This window comes from Ictalurus punctatus, chromosome 3 (assembly GCF_001660625.3).
Source record: "Ictalurus punctatus breed USDA103 chromosome 3, Coco_2.0, whole genome shotgun sequence".
In the NCBI taxonomy this organism is placed as follows: domain Eukaryota; kingdom Metazoa; phylum Chordata; class Actinopteri; order Siluriformes; family Ictaluridae; genus Ictalurus; species Ictalurus punctatus.
In genome coordinates, this window is record NC_030418.2 from 18,275,158 (window position 1) to 18,296,274 (window position 21,117).

General features: G+C 39.6%; 1 protein-coding gene across 6 annotated transcripts in view; it reads right to left on the reverse strand.

The window, feature by feature from the left end:
• The window catches only part of prkg1a (protein kinase cGMP-dependent 1a), an 88,102-nt gene that overhangs the window by 14,341 nt on the left and 52,644 nt on the right, over positions 1-21,117 (reverse strand). For 4 of the 6 annotated variants that reach the window (XM_017465002.2, XM_017465001.3, XM_017465005.3 and 1 more), the window contains exons 6-9: positions 12,040-12,117; positions 11,829-11,923; positions 7,552-7,617; positions 5,100-5,174 (exon numbers count right to left, since the gene is read on the reverse strand). In XM_017465002.2, coding sequence (XP_017320491.1) covers positions 5,100-5,174; positions 7,552-7,617; positions 11,829-11,923; positions 12,040-12,117 — 314 coding nt within the window. Of the gene's footprint in view, positions 1-5,099; positions 5,175-7,551; positions 7,618-7,994; positions 9,369-9,684; positions 9,835-11,828; positions 11,924-12,039; positions 12,118-21,117 lie in introns of those variants that run through there. The other 2 variants (XM_053679712.1, XM_053679713.1) reach the window with 2 other exon arrangements.

The following is a 21,117-nucleotide window of genomic DNA, read 5'->3' on the forward strand; positions in this document are numbered from 1 at the left end:
TACATTCCTTCGCATACAGGGAAAATGAGTACACACTGACAAAATGTATTCATTTAAAATCGTTTCAGAACATATGCAGGTCTTCCTAGAATACTGTTTCATTCTTTGTGTCTGATTACAGTCTTTGACTTATCGCTTTCAGCCAGTGAAGTTCTATAAGCAGAGAGTGAGAGAGAGAGAGACAGAGAGAGAGATGGCAGATCCTCCAGCTGGGTCTTTTTAAAACAACAGTCACGTGAGCATGTGGGTAATAACACATCCGTGCCTGTGTTTGGCTGCCTGATGTCAAACAGAGGTTATTATTTTCCACGTACCCTGCCAAGGACCCTGACACACACATGATAGTTATACTGCCCTTGTGAGGACCTTACATGCAGCTAATTAATACTCTGCCTACACCTAAATCTCACCCTGAGCTTATCTTCATTAACTACAATGAAAGATTTTGCTTCGTATAGTTTTCTTGTGAATGACTGTCAGATATTCCTATCTTTGTATGGATGTTTAGTCCTTACCAAGATAGAAAAACATGCACCCAGCGCAAGACACACACATATACAAAATGTCCTCTGGATAGATTTTAATCTTCTCCTCATAATAATTTCAATTATTAGTCTGACTAGATGCCTGTCTTGTAAAGGATTTCCCTGCATCAGACATAAATATAAGTTTTGACATACTGGAGGACGGCCTGAGCTCCAGGAATAGCACACGGCTCACAGCTCAGCCTGTAGATGGCAGACGGCACTCAGTGCAGTGAGAGAAAGGTAGTCTGGGAAAGTGCACAGTACACAGCCCATCCCAAGCACAGGGCTGTTGTTAATCCCAAGGATTAGTCACAACTCAGCTGGTGGAATATTGTCCCAAAACTCTGGAATTAGGAGTGTCAGCTCGAGATTAAAAGCATACTTGCTTAACTTGGCCTGTTCAAGTTTTTGGGTCTCTTTTCTTGTTAAAATGTACTTTTCATGATAGTCCTCCTCATGAATTTATACTTAATTCATTGGTGATTTACACTGATTCTTTTGTGTGCTTTATTAGATATACTTTTTAAAACATGTATTTAAAGCTCTTTTAGATTTTCTAAACGAAGAATGAAATTATATTTAAACAAAGCTTATTATTATTAGTACTATTATTATTACATGGTCCTCAAGACAGATAAAAGAGTTTGAAGAATCAAAAAATTCAGAACAAGATACAAAATTAATGACCTTATTACTTTTGCAATGAGCTGATGTGTTTGTGTAATGCAAACTTGCTGCTCTGTGCATATTCAGAGAGGTCAGCCACACGGGACATGTGAGCACGAGATATATCTATTCAATAATTGGCTGTGATTGGCACCATGACGACAAGGTGGGATAATGCTTATCATGCACAGATGTCGGGAACAGTACATAAATAGAGCATAAGATAGGGCTCTAAACCTCATAATCTCCATATTCATTGCAGTGTTCTGTGGCCTTTAGTGAGGAACACAATCCGTTTATTTAAATGTCTGAGAACAAATTTTTTCATAAAAAGAGTAAACAGATATTTTGAACTCAAATCCAGACACTATATATGGGGCAATGGTAGCTCAATGGTTAAGACATTGGACTACTGATCAGAAAATTGTGAGCTCAAATCCCAGCACTGCCAAGCTGTCACTGTTGGGCCCTCATGCAAGGCCCTTAACCCTCAACTGCTCAGATGTAGAAATAAGATAAATATAAGTCGCTCTGGATAAGGACATCTGCCAAATGGTATAAAATGTAAATATCTAAGACTTTTTCTTAGTAGTTGCTTTTTCTTAAAGTTGTAAAATTTTATTTCACCACATGGTGGAGACACTGAACTGACTATATGGTTTGATGTTTGAAAAGCACACTTTTACTCTAAATGACAATTTTGCACCAGAGACTTTCTTCGTTAAGCCATAGTAAGCCATTAATTATGTCTTTGTTGTTCTACCTCGTCCCATGAGAACATTACAGAACAAATTACCTACTGCTCGTGCTCATATGATAATTTGAGGTTTGTCTGGTTAGACTCCTCTGAGATTTTGCCAGCAGATGCTTCCAACTAGACTTGCAAAGGTTGTTTTGTCTGCTGCTATTCACTGTATTGAGTTCCCAAGCCTGCGTATTCATATGAAACTCTTTGGAAGAGTCTCTCAACAATTTACTTGGTATGGGTCATATAATTTCCATATTGTCTACATAGTATGTTGGCATGAGAAATAAAACAACCTGACAGGATTATAATACTATTATAATGCCAGCTACAGGTATAAAATAATTCTATATTTTCATATGTCACAATATCATGCTGTATTTCATTTTCTAGAAATCTTTAATTGTATGCCTACTTGATACATGATCTAGTGGAGAGCCAGCACAAGTGTAACACTCTTCAAACACACACATGTAACTGTGATTTCATTAGATCCATACAGAAGTTCATCACTTCTCTATGTACATTTGAACAAGAAAAACATTCTTCCACTGTTGCTGGAGATAATTCTAAAAAAATAAATAAATAAATAAATAAAAACCCACAAAAAAACACAAAACAACAACAAAAAAACTGGAAGTAATTTTTTTGTGTGCTCTCCTCCATTTATTCATAATGAATGAATGTAATGAATGTACAATAGTTTAATTAGATTGTTCCTGTACATGTAAGTTTATGGTAGTGTTCCAACTGACCTATGTGCTTTGCCGGTATAACTGTAACACATGACTCCATTTGGTTTCAGTGAAAATGTACAGAACTTGCTGATATGAGTAAACCTGCACTTGATTAAAGAATCAAACGTGCATGATGTTATGCAGAAAATATGAAGTTTGTAATTTAAACCGTCGCTGAATAATTTAACTCAACCCCCAAAATTATACAGTTGTGCCGGCTTTCCCTTACATTATAAAATGACTAATTTACGTATAAATGACATACACCTATAAACTGCATGTATACCATATTTATATATAATAAACAATACTGTATAAGTCTTAGGCACCATTTTTTAGTACAAACTTTGTTAGAGATTTTTTATTTTATGACTTCTACATTATTGAGTCAGTACAAAAACATTTTAGATTCCCAAACATTAGTTTTCCAGCACAAAATTAATTGTTGCAGAAAAATGTTTTTATGTTATTGAAGAAAGCAGCATATTAAGTGGTAAGAGACAGTCAAAGTCTCCAGAAGAACTGCACTAATTCTACCTGAGACTACTTTTCTTTTTTTTTTTTAAAGCAAAGGGTCGTCACACCAAATATTGCCTTTGTTTCATTTATTAATGTTTACTGATCTTTATAGTATTTTTTTAAATGGAGAAACGTTTAATTTAATTATTTCTGAAGGCAACTTTGTTCTACATCATTTCTTTACATGTGCCTAAGACTTTTGCACAGTACTGTATATACATTTGGATAAAAGCTGAGATCAAATTAACTTAATTAGCCTTAAATGATTAACAGTTGTACAGTTATTAATGTAGAATAATCGAAAAGAATGAGGGTTTAAATGAATGTATGCACGTTTCTAAGGAGATCTTATGAGATCATGGTGTATGATGTAATGCCTCTGGGTGTGTGTTTCCGGTAGATGAACTGTTAAGGAGTTTTGATCCCTCTCTCAGGACTGAGCGCTAGTATTATTGGCTGCTATATCTGAGTGCATGGCTGAAAGTGCTCCCTAATGTCCCAGGCTTTAGTCTTTCTGCTGTATCATAGCTGCCCAACTAGAGCTCTTTAGCCACTGGAGACCAGATCAGTGGTCTATCCGTGCAGCTGGTATGTCAGCTGTCGAATATAACTGCCTTTCAAAAAAGAAAAAGAAATACATTGCTCAGCTAATTAAGTATGTACACTCCAATGTAGCTGATACAATAATGCCCCATTTGGTTTTCAGAAAATTAAATCAAATTAAAATTTATTATGATAATAATTAATATATTATTTATGATATTCATGATATGCTTTCTGGAAGAATGATTGCTTTAGGGTTTAAAAAAAAAAGATTTTTATCTCTAGGATAGAAAAAATTGGCAGATTAGTGCAAAGGACCAATCACAAAATTAAACAAAAAAGACTGTTTGTGAATAATTCTCAAAGCCAGACTGAAAACTGAAACAGTGTTATAATCTTGATAAGAAAAATATGTCGGATGTAACAACACTTCATTAATGTATCAGCTCAGGTAATTTACAATGCAGATGAGAAAGAGAAAGTCAAAGGTTTCTACTGCTGCTGCTTTGATCTAAGAGAAGGAAGTTCTGCAGACAGCAAAGGAGCTGAGACTTTCTCACAGCATCATTTGCAAGCATTGACTGAGTAAGTAATGTAGGGACAATCATTTCTCTTTGTGTGTATGTGTGCTGGCTGATGATGTTTCTGAGAGTTCATATTACTCTCGCCTTTGCAGTTCTTTGGTTTCACATCACCTCAAACTGCCTGAGAGGTCACTGTCTCTAACTCTCCTCTCATGTTACTGTTCATTAAAAACAATGTGTCATTGGTAGTTGGCTGTAACACAGCTGTGAGGATGCTGACCTTTTGTCTCTCACTCTCTCAGACACAGCAGAATAGCTATGTGTATATAGCACATTCTATAAAAGAAAATATGATTGTATGAATAAGTAATTATCAAAGAAAGACACTGAGTAAGCACAGTTTAAAACATACAAATATTCACACAATTCCTGTAATGGCACTGGAAAGATATTACTTGAAGGAGACAACAACCCTACTGGAAAACAAAAACAACAACAACAAAAAAACCAATAGCAACCCTCATAGAATTTGTAATGGTTTTATTGGTTATAAAGGGGATTGTATTGGTTTTACTGGAAACTGTAATGTCCCTTTGGGTCTCTACAGGTAATTTGCCACCTTCTATTGGTGGCATGTTATGTCTAGTGGATACCATTAAGGACCAATAATGGCAATAGTTTTAATGGTTAGTTGATGGTTTGTAATGGTATTTTTAGTGGAAACCATTAGAAATTGTCTGATTGTTTCTATTGTTTTATTTTCAGCAGGGATTGGAAACCTATATTAATACTAATAACACTAATAATACTAATAAAATAAGAGGTAAGACAGTCTTACTTTGCTTTGGCCTCTGCATCTTCTGATCCTTTGCTGGACACATCCTCCAAACCTCCAATAAGGTGCTTATAAGATCTAACACACAATGATAAGGTTCAAATGTTTTTCAGAAAGTACTTCAACAGCCAAAATGACACACATTCCAAGCGTAAGTTACAATATAAGACTATAGTTTGTAGAATGAAAAATAAAAAAGGATCACTTATACTATGGAAAAACCTTTTAACAGGATTTTACTGATTGCAACTAAAAAGTAAATTCTCTTGTAAGGGGCAAAGAAGATATTAATTACATTTGAAAGACTAACCTAATTAAAATCAGTGTTTCCTGTTGCTCTGAGAAGAAGAATATTCAATTATGTATGACCTCTGCTGCTATGAATATTAGCGATAATGATGAAAGCCCCTCTGCAATTTCAGAAGTGTGATCAGAGAGAAGGAGGGAAAGGGAAAGTGTGTGTGTGTGTGTGTGTGTGTGTGTGTGTGTGCGTACATGTGTGTGTGTGCGCGCGTGCGTGCATGCGTGTGTGTGTGTGTGTCTGTCTGTCTCCTGGTGATAAATATCACAGGGAGAGATGGCAGTAATGCTGGGGATGAGCTTCTGTTGATGTGTTTATACCAAAAACGGCAGCTCTGGCACTGCAGTTTAATCAATCCATGTAAATATTTAAATTCCACCTCCCTCTACCACTACCCCTACACTTCTTCATCCCCAAAGAGGGACATGCTTAACAGGAATTACTTCTGAAATGTACTAAAAGAAGACAGTGGCATTATATCATTCTGAACTTGATTCAAGGGTGACCTTAAATTGCATTTTTATGGCTTTTCAACGTAATTCAATGTAATTTAATGCCTGTTTTTTCATGGATGATTTACCATATAGCAAAATTTTCTACAAAGGAGAAAAAAAATTAAAAAGGTCATTATGACTTTATATCTCAGAATTGAGACTTTATTCTGACATGTTTCTTACAGTTGAGAGTTCATAATCGCACAAATTTGACTCTATTTCTTACAATTACAAATTTAGATATCCACTTGACGCAGTACCTGAAATGTACCAAACCATGTCTACATGGACCTTACGCTCAAACAGGTTTGGGCCTCTATTCATATTTTTACATTTTAATGCCACAGCATATGATGATATTCTATATAATTGTGTGCTTCCAACTTTGTGGCAACAGTTTGGGGAAGAACCAGATATGGGTGTGGTGATCAGGTGTCCTCAAACGTTTAGATATATACTGTAGCTTGTATTATTGTGTGATTATTGAGTGATGTGGTCAAAACAGATTTGCGTACCAAGCATTAAAAAAAATAAAATAAAAACTAACAATAATCATGATAAAGTTGTTACGGATGATGAATGCATCATTTAAATGCCAATTTACAACAATATAGTTAAGTATTTACATATACATAAAGTCTTTGTTCATAAAATGTAATTTCAGACAAATTAGGATTTTTTAAAGTACCCACATTGGTTGTGTGCATTCAGATAATATGAAGAAATGTAACAACCCATCAGTATATACCGCCTCAGTGTAAAAGAACTGCACACAACAGTGTGCTGATGGATGAAGGCCTATTAAGTTATAACAGCCCATAAAGAGCAGAATGAGCGCATTGCCCAGGAGACAACCTGTCTACACTGATCAATGACACACACAGCACTCAAACTATTCAGCATGAGCTAGCTTTATTCAGACAAACACACCTCTGAATAGAGAAACTCACATAGGCACTGAATAAATAAGGCATTCAAACAAACTCAGAGTTAACAGGAAAAATGCGAGATAGGAAACTCCACAACAGCTTTATATGCAACAGTCAGCTAACTCAGATATATTGACCAAATGAATTTTGTTCAGAATTATTATTATTATTATTATTGTTATTATGTACACATTGTTTGTTTACAATAATAATAATAATATACAGCCAGTTCCAGAATTATTGGCAGCCTTTAAGTGAATAGGCAAATTTTGATTGTAAAAAAAACAAACATTACACAACACAATTCAAATATTCCAGTAAACCACTGGAGATACTACCTGAGTCTACTACAACTAAAACTCATAAACAAATATTTATATACATTTTTTAATAGTACTTTCTGTTCTGACAAAATAACACCCCTAAAGAATCATGTAGTGTATAAAAAATTCATACAAATTCAAAATATAATTAAGAACAGTAAAGTTTTAAAAGTCTAGAGCTGGAAAATTATTCAATAATCTTGGAAACGCTGATCATTCTGAAATCACATTTTCTAAATCACAAATAAAAAAAAAGAAATCACTTTACGTATAAGAACGGCTTTATGCTTAAGCTCAAATTATTACTCACTGCATGAGTTACTCTATTTTATTATTTTAGAAACCATGTGAATAATTCCTAGCTGTGTTTAACAAAGCATAATGCATGAGGTAATGAGTAATACTCACTCTCGGTCAATAACAAGGCAGGTAACAGTCTCTGCAGCAATGACACTGGCTGTCCTGATGTCCTCTCTGTGCAAAAAAAAAAAAAAAAAGATGTGAGTGAAAAATTATGTAACACAGAAACTGATCTGTGTCAGCTAAATCAAATTAGACTCAGGACAGAATGTTTAACAGCTGGTCCAGTATAGCTAGATGATCAGTTAAACAAGAAAATTTAAAAGAGATTAAAAGTGTCACCTTACAGAAACAATTTCAACCATGTTCTATATACAGTATACAATTTTAATAATTTATCATAGAAAAAAACAAACACAATCTGCAGAATTGTCTTATCCATCATTACTTGTTAGTTGTATTATAGAACTTGTAGAACTGAAATTTCAAATATGAAATTTGCTCCAAACTCAACAATGCAGTTACAAAAAAAAAAAAAAATCAGCCATTACTCAGAGCCTCTCTGTACGCCATCATTAACCTCCTTTGGCTCGTCGAATTCTGAGGAGTCATCACCCCAATCGCACGAGTCAGAATCCAAGAATAAATCCACTGAATCCATAATGCTCAGCAAGCACACGCGTTAACGTTTTTTACAAGGCTTTTTAGTTCTTATAATAGAAATAAACTACGAACATTTACTCCCAATTTTGCCCCACCAAACCACACTCCTAGCTCAGCAAGATACATCCAACCACACAGAAAGCACACACACACACACAAACCGCCTGATGCCTTGACTGAAAAGAAAGAAGAGTAGATGTTAATGTGTATATGCACACATGCTTCAATCCTAATCAAAGTCTCTTGTACTTGCACTGAGGTGAGAATTCTCCACTGCACAACTCTAAATCCCCCACAACACAAATACACAACACACTTGGAGAAGGTCACAGCTGCTCCACACAACAGCAGAGAAGAGACAGCAGAAAAACACAGGAGAGATTGTGTCACTATTTTAAAGTGCCATTATAGAGTGTGTGTGAGTACCAGGTTTGATGAGTGTAATTATGGCCTGAGTGCTCTCTATAAGAGAGCTCTCTATAAGAGCTTTATAAGAGACATTAAGTGGACCGCAATGCCATATCTGTAGTGCACAATAGCCCATCTCAAACGATGACACGTGCTCTGTGAAAAATGGCCTTCTCTGCCAAGCTCATGTTCCTGTTTCAAATAGTCACACACATAGTCTACACTGGCATACACACACGCCCATTAATCCAGGCAACAAGAGCTCCTTCATTTACAGTTCATGAGGACAATCTGGATACCTGGAGTCCACACACTGTATACTGTGCCAGACCAGAACCCTCTCAGATCAGATTGCTTACTGGAAGTTCAGCTCAGACATAAACAAGGCGATCTTTTTTAGAAATTGATTGCAAAAGTCCACAGTACAGCCAAGTACACACTGTAGCCTTTCTGCAATAGTATGTACAGAGTGTGTACACTAGAATGGAAGCTGTTTGTATAGATTAGGGTTTCATAGTTTTTTTATCCCCTTTTCGAGATCAGTACACATTTGTTACGTTCACAGAGCTAGTGTTCTTTTCGGTATTGAAAACTATGACGAAAAATGACCGTCTGCGACCGTTTTTTCCCATGACTAAGACAAGATGATAAGACGACAACCGTTGTCATTAAACACTAACTGTGACTAAATCAACATGCGATATTGTTGACGAAAAAAAATTAGACGTATGCATAATACATAGTTTACATAGTTTTTTCTAAATCAAAAAAATATTCCGTTCATTGTCTGGCATGAGCGTCAGTTTCCCTTCCTGTGCTGTGCTCAGAATATCAGGACTAACCAAGCACAGCGTTCAAGCTAACGTTCGTTAAATAATGACAGCAACAGTTGGACTTGGAAGAAAGAGAAAATCTGACATTAGGGCTTATTTTCTCTATAAGGAGGCTGAGAAAAAAAAACAAATGCCTTGTTATATTAGAAGTGAGGCAATGTGGAAACACAATATCTGGAAAGAATACAACAAACCTCAAGTGGCATCTGAAGGCTAACCACTAAGAAATTGAGGTAGATTAACGTCTTGGTGGTAGTGTTAGGTTGTTTTTTTTAAGCCATATTAAGACAAAAAAATGGAGCATGGTGGCTTAGTGGTTAGCATGTTGGTCTCGCACCTCCAGGGTTGGTGGTTCGATTCCTGCCTCCACCCTGTGTGTGCGGAGCTTGCGTGGTCTCCTCCAGGTACTCTAGTTTCCTCCCCCAGTAGGGTGATTGTCATCCCTAAAAATTGTTCGTAGTGTGTGTGTGTGTGTGTGTGATTGTGCCCTGCAATGGGTTGGCACACCATTCAGTCTATGCCCCGAGTTCCCTGGGATAGACTTCAGTCTCCCCATAACCCTGTGTAGGATAAGCGCGACAGAAAATGAATGGATGGATGGATAAAAATATCTACAGTTTTCAGTAACTAAAACTAGACTAAAATACTTATGATTTTCTTTGACTAAGATAAGACTAAAATACCCAGGCTTTTAGTCAATTAAAACCTGACTAAAAAACAGTGTAAGGTTGACTAAATATGATAAAAACTATCAAGGACATTTGACACAGGACACAGAGTACAGTCAGACTAAATAAAAAAAATAGCTGACAAAATGAACATTGTATAGAGCACAAGGAGACTGCAGAGGAATTTATTTTTATGAGCACTGCTTTTCTGCATTCCAGTCATTAGGAAGACATTAATATCAAACACCTTAACAAAGCCTTTCCCCCCCGAGAACAGCTTGAATTCTTCCTGGAATGCTGTCATACATGTTCTGAATGGTTTTTGGATGTTGGACCATTTTTCAAGTTATAATCTTCCAGTTATTTAATGGACAGAGAAGGTCGAGATCTATTTTGTAGTCTGTGCTCCAGGACTCCATAAAGGTTGATTGATGTTTAAATCTAGTAATTAGAGAGACCAAGGACGACACTTGAATTCATCATAGTGTTAATCGAATCACCCTTGAGGAATTTTAGCAGCATGCATAGGAGCATCAGGGAAGAGTGTTTGCACCTTAGGCTACGTCCACATTAATCGAGATAAACCCGAAAACACATCTTTTTCTCTATGATTTGACCTTCCGTCCACAGCGAGACAGCGTTTTTGCACTGTTTTGGAAAAAAAACGTTCCCAAGTGGATAAATTTAAAAACAATAATTTTTTTATCCAACGATGATAAAAAAAGATTCCCTATGTGTTTTTATGACGTGAGTAAACATTTTACATCATTAAAATCAGCTCACTTTGTATTAATAATCAGTTTGTTGTAGCATACTTCGTGGCTTCATATCCTCGCCAAGGGCTCGTCACGTGCAGTCATAGGTCACCAGACTAATTTGTCTAATCTTCACGGTACTTTAGACTGTGATGGAAATGCAGACAAGGTAGGTCCGTAGGAACCAAATGGTCTCTTGAAAAAGTTCCTGGGACTTTTTTTCCGGATAATTTCAGTGGAAACGTGGCTTATGCTGTAGTGTTCATCTATCCCTGTCAGGGAGCTTCAAATCTGTGACTGTTCCTCCTTGCTTATGCTGTTTGTTGATGTTTAAAATAATCTGCCATGACTTCTGAGACTGTTCCCTAATACTACATTAAATAACTTTCCATTTTTTATTTTTTATTATTATTATTATGTTTTGCCTCAGGCTGTTTTGAAATCCCGCATAACAAAGTGCTAGTTGACAGACCTCTTTTTTTGAATGTGATGCATGCTGTTAATTGACAGCCATCCTACTATAACACCTGTGTTACAGTCCATGTTCTAATTGTGATTGTTACTTCAAAGTAAATGTCCTTTTTCATGTGGTGGATTTGTTATTTTGTTCAAACCCTGTACTAATCTTACATGTCTTATATACAGAAACAGTCACAGAAAATTATATGGCCTGCTCCACGTCTAGAAAATATAAATATCATAATATCACACCATCTAATTGTTATTCATGCAATTTCAGGATAATCCACAAATTATGTATTCTTAATTAATTTATAATTATTGTGTCCTTGGTCTCAAATACAGACTAACCTTTATCTCTAATTTCCTTTGAAACAGTTTCCGTTATCTCCACTTAAATCTTGTGCTACTATGGTATATAGAGAAAAGTGTTAATGTGTAGACACCACTAGGTGGCACACTACTACAGCTCTTATTGTATATACAGGATTTAGGTCAAAGCAGCAGTTTATGATGGAGCTCAGTGTGCTACAGCTGCATGAGGTCAGCACTGATGCACTTGATGACTTATCTGATGGTTAAAATGAGGACAATCCTACCCTTGCAAGGCTTTTTCTCCGAACCAATCACCCTTCCCCAGAGAGCGCAGGTACATTGTATCCTGACTGGCAGAGTCCTCTCGGGTCACGGTTACCTAAAACACAGGGCCAGGTCACCAAATAATGCTGATAAAATAGCAAAATAGATAAGAGCTCTGAGGCATTTTAACATTTAAACATCATACCACTGTTGTGTGAAAAATTTACTTACCTTTCCTTTACTAATGATGAAAAAGGTGTCTCCCCTGGCTCCCTGCCTGATTATATAATCTCCATCCTCATAATGCGTCTGAAAACAGCATAGGATAGGATGAGAGTAAAGGACAAGAAAAAGAGGGGAGTTAGAGAATAAAAAAAACCCACAAAGCTACTAAAACTTTAAGTCTGTTGCTGCAAAAGGGACCTTTTGAGAACTATTAATGGCTATGTTTATATTACTACTGCAAGAGTGAATACCATTTGCATGTATAACACAACATAACTAATTTAAGCCTCTGTGTGAATATGTGAAGCATGATCAGTGTTGTTAGTTCTGGTTATTCAGTTTTGAATGGCCAATGCATCATTTGTACAGCCACCTATAGAATAAGTGTAGACAAAAAAAGCCACTGAAACACTACTCCTAATTCCCCCTACACCATATCACCGAGACTCTAAGCCCTGACATGCTGCCATAGGGAGGAAGCAGTTTTTTTGGACACATGCCATCCTGCTATTCTGTGTGCCGTTACTGTCCTCTAGACAGATGTAATGAGAGATGTAAAGGCGCACAGACAGCATAGACGAAACAGTACTCCCAATCTGACTGAAGCCAAAAATCTCCCTTTGTGACCTAGAACATGACCTTTAAGGCATCACAAAATTAAATTAAAATAAATTCATAAACCTGACAAAAGCACATTTAGCAAAACTAGTACAATATATGGTGATATATGTGTGTTGTGTTCTGCAAATTATACTGCAAAGTTTGCTTTTAATTAATATTTCTATTTCAACATCAAAAAAAAGTCTTTTGTTAATTGGGATAAATGAAAATTCAAAAAAGTCTAGATGCAGAATTTTGTGTTATCCACTTGGGCACCAAATTCTCATACCAATGCATTTTGAAGTATATATCTGTACTATCTGTACTCCCTCAGGTAAAAATAGTCTAAACTCGATTTTATCTTATAACTAAGTGTAGCTACAAACTACATGTCTGAATGACAATATGACAGTAATTCTTAGGGGGAAAATACTGATATTCTCCACAGGGCAGGGGTGAGGGTATCACAATCCACGATTCAAAGAAGACTTCAAGAGCAGAAATATAGAGGCCATACCACAAGATGCAAGCTACACCTCAGCAGTAAGAATCGGAAAGCCAGATTGGAATTCGCAAAGAAATACAGAGACGAGTCTCAGAAGTTCTGGAACCAAGATTAACCTCTACCAAAATGATCAAAATCCAAAGTGTAGATAAAGAAAGAATCTGTTCATGATCCAAAACATACAAGCTCATCTGTGAAACATGGTGGAGGTAGTTGGGCTTGCATGGCTGCTCCTGGAATAGGCTCACTAATCTTTATTTGATGATGTAACTCGTGATGGTAGCAGCAGAATGAATTCAGAAGTTTACAGAAACATTCTGTCTGCCAATTTACAAAGAAATGCTTCCAAATTAATCTGGAGGAACTTTATAATGCAGCAAGACAATAATCAAAAACACACTGCCAACTCAACAAGGACTTTATCAGGGGGAAAAAGTGGAAAGTTTTACACTTTCCAAGTCAATCACCAGACCTTAACGTAGTTGAGCATGCATTTCACCTCCTGAAGAGGAAAGTGATGGGAGAAACCACCCAAAACAAACGTCTGAGTTACGCATGTAACCCTGTTCCCTGAGAAGGGAACGAGATGTTGCGCTTAGCATAACACTATGGGAATGCCTCTCGCACGTGACTGACATCTGAAACTTGTGTAAAATCATGCCTATTTATAGGCCTGCCATGATCAGGTGATGTGGCAATTAAGCGCGTCGCGTGATATAAATATGGCACCTGTGAACCGCGCCATCAGCTTCTATTATCTGAAGCGAAGATGCAACTCACAGGCCTGCCCTGGTATGACAAAGCTATGAAAGTTCCCTTTCAAAGGGAACTTCGACGTTGCGTTTAGCATAACACTATGTGAATGAGAATACCCACTCCTTCATACCGAGGATACGGCCTGTTCAAAAAGACCCAAGCCCGAGGGTCACTGCAAGACACTCGAGCCCGGAATGGAATGAATATCCAGGCTGTAATAACGAATGAATGTGTGTGGCGCAGACCACCCTGCAGCAGCATACACATCCTGTAAGGATACCCCTTTGGACAAAGCCTTCGCAGAGGTGACCGCCCAATGGAATGAGCCCTTATGCCCAGAGGCGTAGTGAGATCGCGTGCCTCATAAGCAACATAGATTGCTTCTACTATCCAATTAGAGATGCGGTGCTTTGACATAGCATCACCTCTACTGTCGCCGCCAAAGCAGACCAGCAGATGCTTCAACTTACGCCACTGGCCGGAGCGGTGGATGTAAGTACAGAGAGCCCTTACTGGACACAGCAAGTGCATTCTCTCTTGTTCTGGTGTGGGGAATGGAGAAGGGCAGAAAGCCTGCAACACCACAGGGTGGACAGCCGATGTAGGCACCTTAGGAATATAACCCAGCATAGGATACAGGAAGGCCTTGGCTAATCCAGGGGCAAAGTCAAGGCAGGAAGGGGCAACAGAGCTTGTAGATCTTCTACTGGCTTGACAGATGTCAGGGCCTACAGAAGAGCTACCTTTAGAGTCAGAAGCTTCTCAGAGGCTGACTCTAAGGGCTCAAATGGGGTCCCTGACAGACCTTCCAGGACCACAGATAGGTCCCAGGAAGGTATGCGCAGCGTGCATATGGGCCTCAGCCACCTGACAGCATGCATGAACCTCGAAGTTAGAGGATGTTGCCCCACAGAGGCTCCATCAACAGGGGCATGGCTGGCCGAAATGGCGGCCACGTAAACCCTGATTGTAGAAGGAGCCCACCCCACAGAGAAACGTTGTTGTAAGAACTCCAGGACTGTAGCTATTGTGCAGTTCACTGGGTCTAGCTGACGTTCCTTTCACCACAAGACAAAAAGCTGCCACTTGAGTTCATACAATTTCCTTGTGGATGATGCTCTAGCATTTAACATGGTCTCTACACTCTCAGTTGTGAGACCAGAATCTATGAGCTGGTGCCCTTCAGGGGCCAGACCCACAGTTTCCATAGTTCTGGCCGAGAGTGATAAATCAGCCCTCCAGCTTGAGACAGCAGATCCACTCTAAGGGTTCAAATGGGGCACCTGACAGACCTTTCAGGACCACAGAAAGGTCCCAGGAAAGTATGCGCGGCCTGCAGATGGGCCTCAGCCACCTGACAACACGCATAAACCTCGAAGTTAGAGGATGTTGCCCCACAGAGGCTCCATCAACAGGGGCGTGGCTGGCTGAAATGGTGGCCATGTAAACCCTGATTGTAGAAGGAGCCCACCCTGCTGAGAAATGTTCTTGTAAGAACTCCAGGACTGTAACTATTGCGCAGTTCACTGGGTCTACAGTGGATCCCTGGGATGGGAATCTCCCAAGGAGTGCCATCTAGCAGGGATATTATCTCTGAGAACCATATTCCAGCTGGCCAATAAGGTGCTACTAGCAGCAGACATAGACTGTCTTGGGGAACTCTCGCTAGAACTTGTGGAAGCAGAGAGATGGGGGAACAGCGTACAGATGTGACCTCGGCCACATGTGCACCATGGCGTCCAGCTCTAATTGTGCAGGAGGAGTGAGGGGCGAACCACAGCAGGCCGTGTGTTGTCTCCTCGGCGGCGAACACATGCAGTTCCCCTTGGCCAAACCTCGCCATATGGACTCCACCACTTGTGGATGGAGCCACCAATTCATGGGCCTCAGACCCTGCCTCAACAGGATGTCTGACTCCATATACCCAGATTGTACATTGCACTCACTGACAAACTTTCCTTCTGCCCAGAGAAGAATTAGTTTCGCCTACCTGAACAGGGGGCACAGACATAATCCTCCCTGGTGGTCAAAATATGAGACCACCGGTGTGTTGTCTGTAAACACATGGTGACCTCTATTGAGGAAGAAGGAATTTCAGTGCTAGAAATATGGCCCACATTTCTAGGCAATTTATATGCCGCTCCAGATGAGGGCCGCACCAGAGACCGTGAGCTGGACAGCTGTCTAAGACCGTGCTCCAGCCCGTGAGGGAGGTGTCTGTCATTACCGTCTTGCGTTAAGGAGACACCCCTAGAGTCTGACCCAAGGCTAGAAACCGGGGACACTCAAATTCCCAGAGCACGTAGGCATCGCCGCGTGACAATGATTATTCTCAGAGGTTTCGTCCTTGGACACCTCTCACAAGGGGTTCCTTGGACGAAACCCCCAGCTTCTCAGCCACCACTGAACGGTCTCCTGTGCAATAGGCCCATAAGCGCCAATAGTCTCCCAAGATCCAGCTTTATCTTGCTCACTGCTGATAGGATTGACCCTACGCATGTTGGGGACAGAAACGCCGTAATCGTAGTAGAATGTTTATAAACCCTAGACAAGTTGTCCACTGGACTGGGGAAAGCATACTTTTCTGAGGTTCAACCTGAGCCACAAGCTCTTCATGTGGGCGAGAACAACATCTTGATGTTGAACTGCCAGTTCCCTGAATTGTGCTAGAATTAACCAGTCGTCCAGGTAGTTTAGTACACGGATGCCCTGGAGTCACAATGGAGCCAGAGTGACATCTATGCACTTTGTGAAGGTGCGAGGGGATAAAGCTTGTAATATTTCTACGTGGAAATATGCACCTTTTAGATCTATCATCACAAACCTGTCCTCAAACTGAATCTGTGGAACAATATGTTTGGGTGTCAGCATCTTGAACCTGTATGTCCGAAGAGTACAGTTCAGATGACCCAGATCTAAAATTGGCCGCATATTCCTATTTTTTGTGGACCAGGAAATAACAGCTGTAAAAACCTCCCTCCCTCAGGGAATGGGGTACATGGCCCCTTTGTCCAAGAGGGAGCTTACTTCCTGCGCTAACATCGGGCTCTGGTCTGTGCTGACAACTGTGGTGAGCACACCTTTGAACCTGGGGGGGGGGGGGGGGGGGGGGCTATAAACTGGACCCGATAACCCTTTTCTACGGTAGACATAACCCACGGAGACACATTTGGCAGCAGTTTCCACGCTGCCAGATGGTCTTTTAGTGACGATAACTATTCCACATTCTATTGGAGGGAATGCATCAGATTTTTGTTGCCCTGTGACAGCTTGCTGACCAGAGAATGCTAAAAACTTGGGACTGCCTTGGCCAGGGGAGGCCCTACAGTAGCACTGGGGGCTAACTGCCCTAACAACCTCATGTCCCCTGATTCGTCCCTCCACGGCCCCTCAGGACCGCTCTTCTTTGCCTGCTTGGCCTTTATGACCATTCTTAGATCAGGCCTAGTAGCAGGCCGCGACTATGGCTGCCTGGTTCCCCTGGCTGTCTGGGGGGTTGGCGGGCTGCCATACTCGCCTTCTGGGTCTCCCTCGCGCTAGTGCTGGCCCGGGCTCCACTCGTGGATGCTTGGGTGAGCTTGAAACAACAGGGAAGGAACTGGCTGAATGCCACCATATGTCGAGCTCACTCAGCAGGTCTGCTTGGTAGGCCTGCAACACTGTCATTGTCTGCAGTGACCCACAAGCAAGACTACTAACGCATAGGCCTTGCCCACCAATACCACGGTGGCCTTACATGGTGGCTTGGATGGCAAAAAATGGTAGCTCGCAAGCGCCTCCTCCACCTTCAGCATAGCTAAATAGCCATGCCGTTCATTCCCCACAATGGCCGAATAATCCAACATCGTGGGGTTATAAATACGGCTTATACATGGTTTTCCCCCAGAAGCCTGATATTTTGTCATGCACTTCTGGAAGAAAGGGGAGTTTCTGCAGTGTGAGGGATTTACTTTCACTGGGGGAAAAAAGGCTCATCCAGCCTTAGTAATCACTTCAAGCAGCTCTTTATATGCTGCTCTCAGTTTTTTGCACATCCTTCTGGCTCCTTGGAGTCAGAGAGGAATTATTACTATTATTTTTGTGCGTGTTTTTTCTCCCCCCTTTTTGGCTTTCCACAGCGGAAGGAGGAGTCGCGACGCAAGCTCCAAAATCCAGCGGAGAGCCCAACCCAGAAGACAGAGCAAGAGATAGAGCAGCGCTCGTCTCCGGCTCCTCTTCCGGATCCATAAGAGATCCCCTGAACCTGATACAGCTAGCTGCCTCGGGAGTGGCCGGCCTAAATCGGTGAGGCTCTGAAACCCAACTCGCTTCGGCTTCCGAGAAGAGCGCGAGTCGCGAGCCGAGCTGCTTAATGTAGGCATTACCATGCGCAGCCTCTCGAGGCTGCCATCGCATGCTACAGCCCTAGACACTTCACCCAGAAAGTGTGCACTATTCCCCGTGATTAAACGGGAGCAAGCCGTAACACACTTCCTGAATTTTCTCACTCATATTTTTCTCTCTCACTCATTCCTTTTTTTCTTCTCTTTTTTTTAAAGGGATAGAAAAGTTCTGAGATTTTGAGAAAAGATAGAGAGGAAATTAAGAGTCTTTTTCTTCTTTTCTGTTTCTTTACACAAACAACTGACATGCAGTCTTTCGCTGAAGATAATAAAGGCTTATGGCGCGGTTCACAGGTGCTATATTTATATCACGTGACATGCTTAATTGCCACCTGATCATGGCAGGCCTATAAATAGGCATGATTTTACACAAGCTTCAGATGCCGGTCACGCGCAAGAGGCGTTCCCATAGCGTTATGCTAAATGCAATGTCGAAGTTCCCTTTGAGAGGGAACAACAACTGAAAGAAGTTATTTGAATTTCCCCTATGGGGGATCAATAAAGGTATATCTTATCATATCTTATGTAAGCTACAGTACAAGCCTGGAAAGCACAACAAATGAAGAAACCAACAATTTCCTGATGTCAATGAGTCACAGGCTTAATGCAGTTATTGTAAGCAAGGGATATGCAATGAAATATTAAGTGTTATTTAATTTAATTTACTTCAAGTCTTTTGCTGTACTTTTGCTCTTGTGGTCTGATATAAAATGTTCTATGTTTTGTGTTGTTTAACACATGTAAATACCAGGAAAAAAAAGCTGAAATCCAAACTCTTGTCTGATATCCATCTTGGGATCTCAAACCCAAATGTGTTCAGTCTACAGCAAAAACAATTAATTGGCCTTGCCGTTCCAACAGGTTCAGAGGGGACTGTATATCTGTAATCCTATATACGATATTTTCCATGCATGTGACTAATATAAAATCTTTTCAAATATAAAATATTAACACCACAATGATAAAATGTAACAGCTTAAAAAACAACAACAACATGGTTGTAGTTTTACACTGGTTTTGCAAAATTCACTTAAACAATATAATAGTCACAATTTATAACTATAGGCATCTGGAAAAGAGTTTTAAAACAAACATACCGGTACTTGGAATTCTAAGAGGTAAATAGCTTGCTTTTGGTTCTTATTGTATGTGTTCTGACTGGTTGTGGAAGTGAAAATGTAACCTTCATGTAGGTCTGCTGTTACACAGATATGCTCTAAATCCAAAGCTTTATATTTGCTTATTGCCAACAATCGGGAGTGTATAATTAGGGTGGTTCCATGTTGGTCAACTAATGAACAATTCCAATCAGATTACACTATGTCATGACATACATAATAGGCAGAAAATGAAAAACAGGTGGAGATAGAGCAGAGAGATCAGTGTAAATGCTGAGGGGAAATTACTGCTATTCATTTCCTTTCATTCTTAAGTGGATTTCAATGAGCTGAGGTTGGTTTAACAGCCCCATTTTCACATGATTGCTGCTGGAGTCTGCCCTTTCTAATTCAGGGAAATTCAGCTCAATTGACTAAGATACATAGAATTTTTAAGTTTGTCTAATCTATATCAACAGTCAAGTTATGCACTGAATGACAGAAACAGATTGTGCCATGGGGAAATAAGGAGGAATGATTGTAAGAGGGGCATTTTCCCACTATTGCCAGAGCCTAGTTGCTCAAGGCAAAAATAACTTGTGCCTAAAGTTAAACTTTTTATTCAAGGTCAATTATTAACTGTATAGAATTTCATTCTTCACTACAGATTGAGTCATGTAATTAGTGGGAGAAGGAAAAAAAACTACAGGACATTTAGTACTGTTAGTTACTTGTGGAATGATTGAATCATTGCATCACATTCAGAAGGGGAGAATTTTTAATTGATATTTTGAGAATTTTCACATATACTATTTGACCCTTTTTGAAGGAACAGCTGTTAAACTGTGACTCTATGTTCATACCAGCACAAGTGGAATTTGCTGGTGAATGCCGGAATTTTGGTTGACTGCAAGCCAATATTTTTTTCAAATTTGCATGCTGTTGCTATTTTGGTGGTCATAAACTATCACAGTGCACTAATTTTGGGCCTGTGTTGGTACTGTCACATTACAGAGGCAAATATGGAGGTCAGTGCAGATATTTATTGTGTAAAGTGCAAAACAAACCACTAAAATTGTGAAAACCAGAACCATAAACATAAACACAAGATACAAGGCAGACTATAAGCAAGGCTGTGACACATACAACGACACATATGCTTGACAATGACAAACGCTTGACACAAACACACAGAAGCTAGACTAAAATAAGGGAGTATTCACCACAAAACAGGTGAATGCTTGGTGAGACATGTGACAGAGTCATGTGATGTGCTAGGGCTGATGGGTGATGTAGTCCACCTCAGATTTCGGCATAACCATGACACCATGAAAAATGGATGTATGTCCCCAGTGCCTGTGCATTTAAGAGCACAAACTCCATAGAAATCCATTTAAATTCATTAAACAACAGGAGTATTAATGTTGTTGAGACACTATTGTTGAGATAGCATTATCAACTACAGTGGTGCTTGAAAGTTTGTGAACTTTCTACCTATCTTCATAAATATGACCTAAAACAGCATTAGATTTTCACACAAGTCCTAAAAGTAGATAAAGAGAACCCAATTAAACAAATGAGAAAACAAATATATACTTATTATATTTGTAATTTGTATTATATTGGTCATTTATTTATTGAGGAAAATTATATTACATATCTGTGAGTGGCAAAAGTATGTGAACTTTTGCTTCAGTATCTGGTGTGACCCTCTTGTGCAGCAATAACTGCAACTAAACCTTTC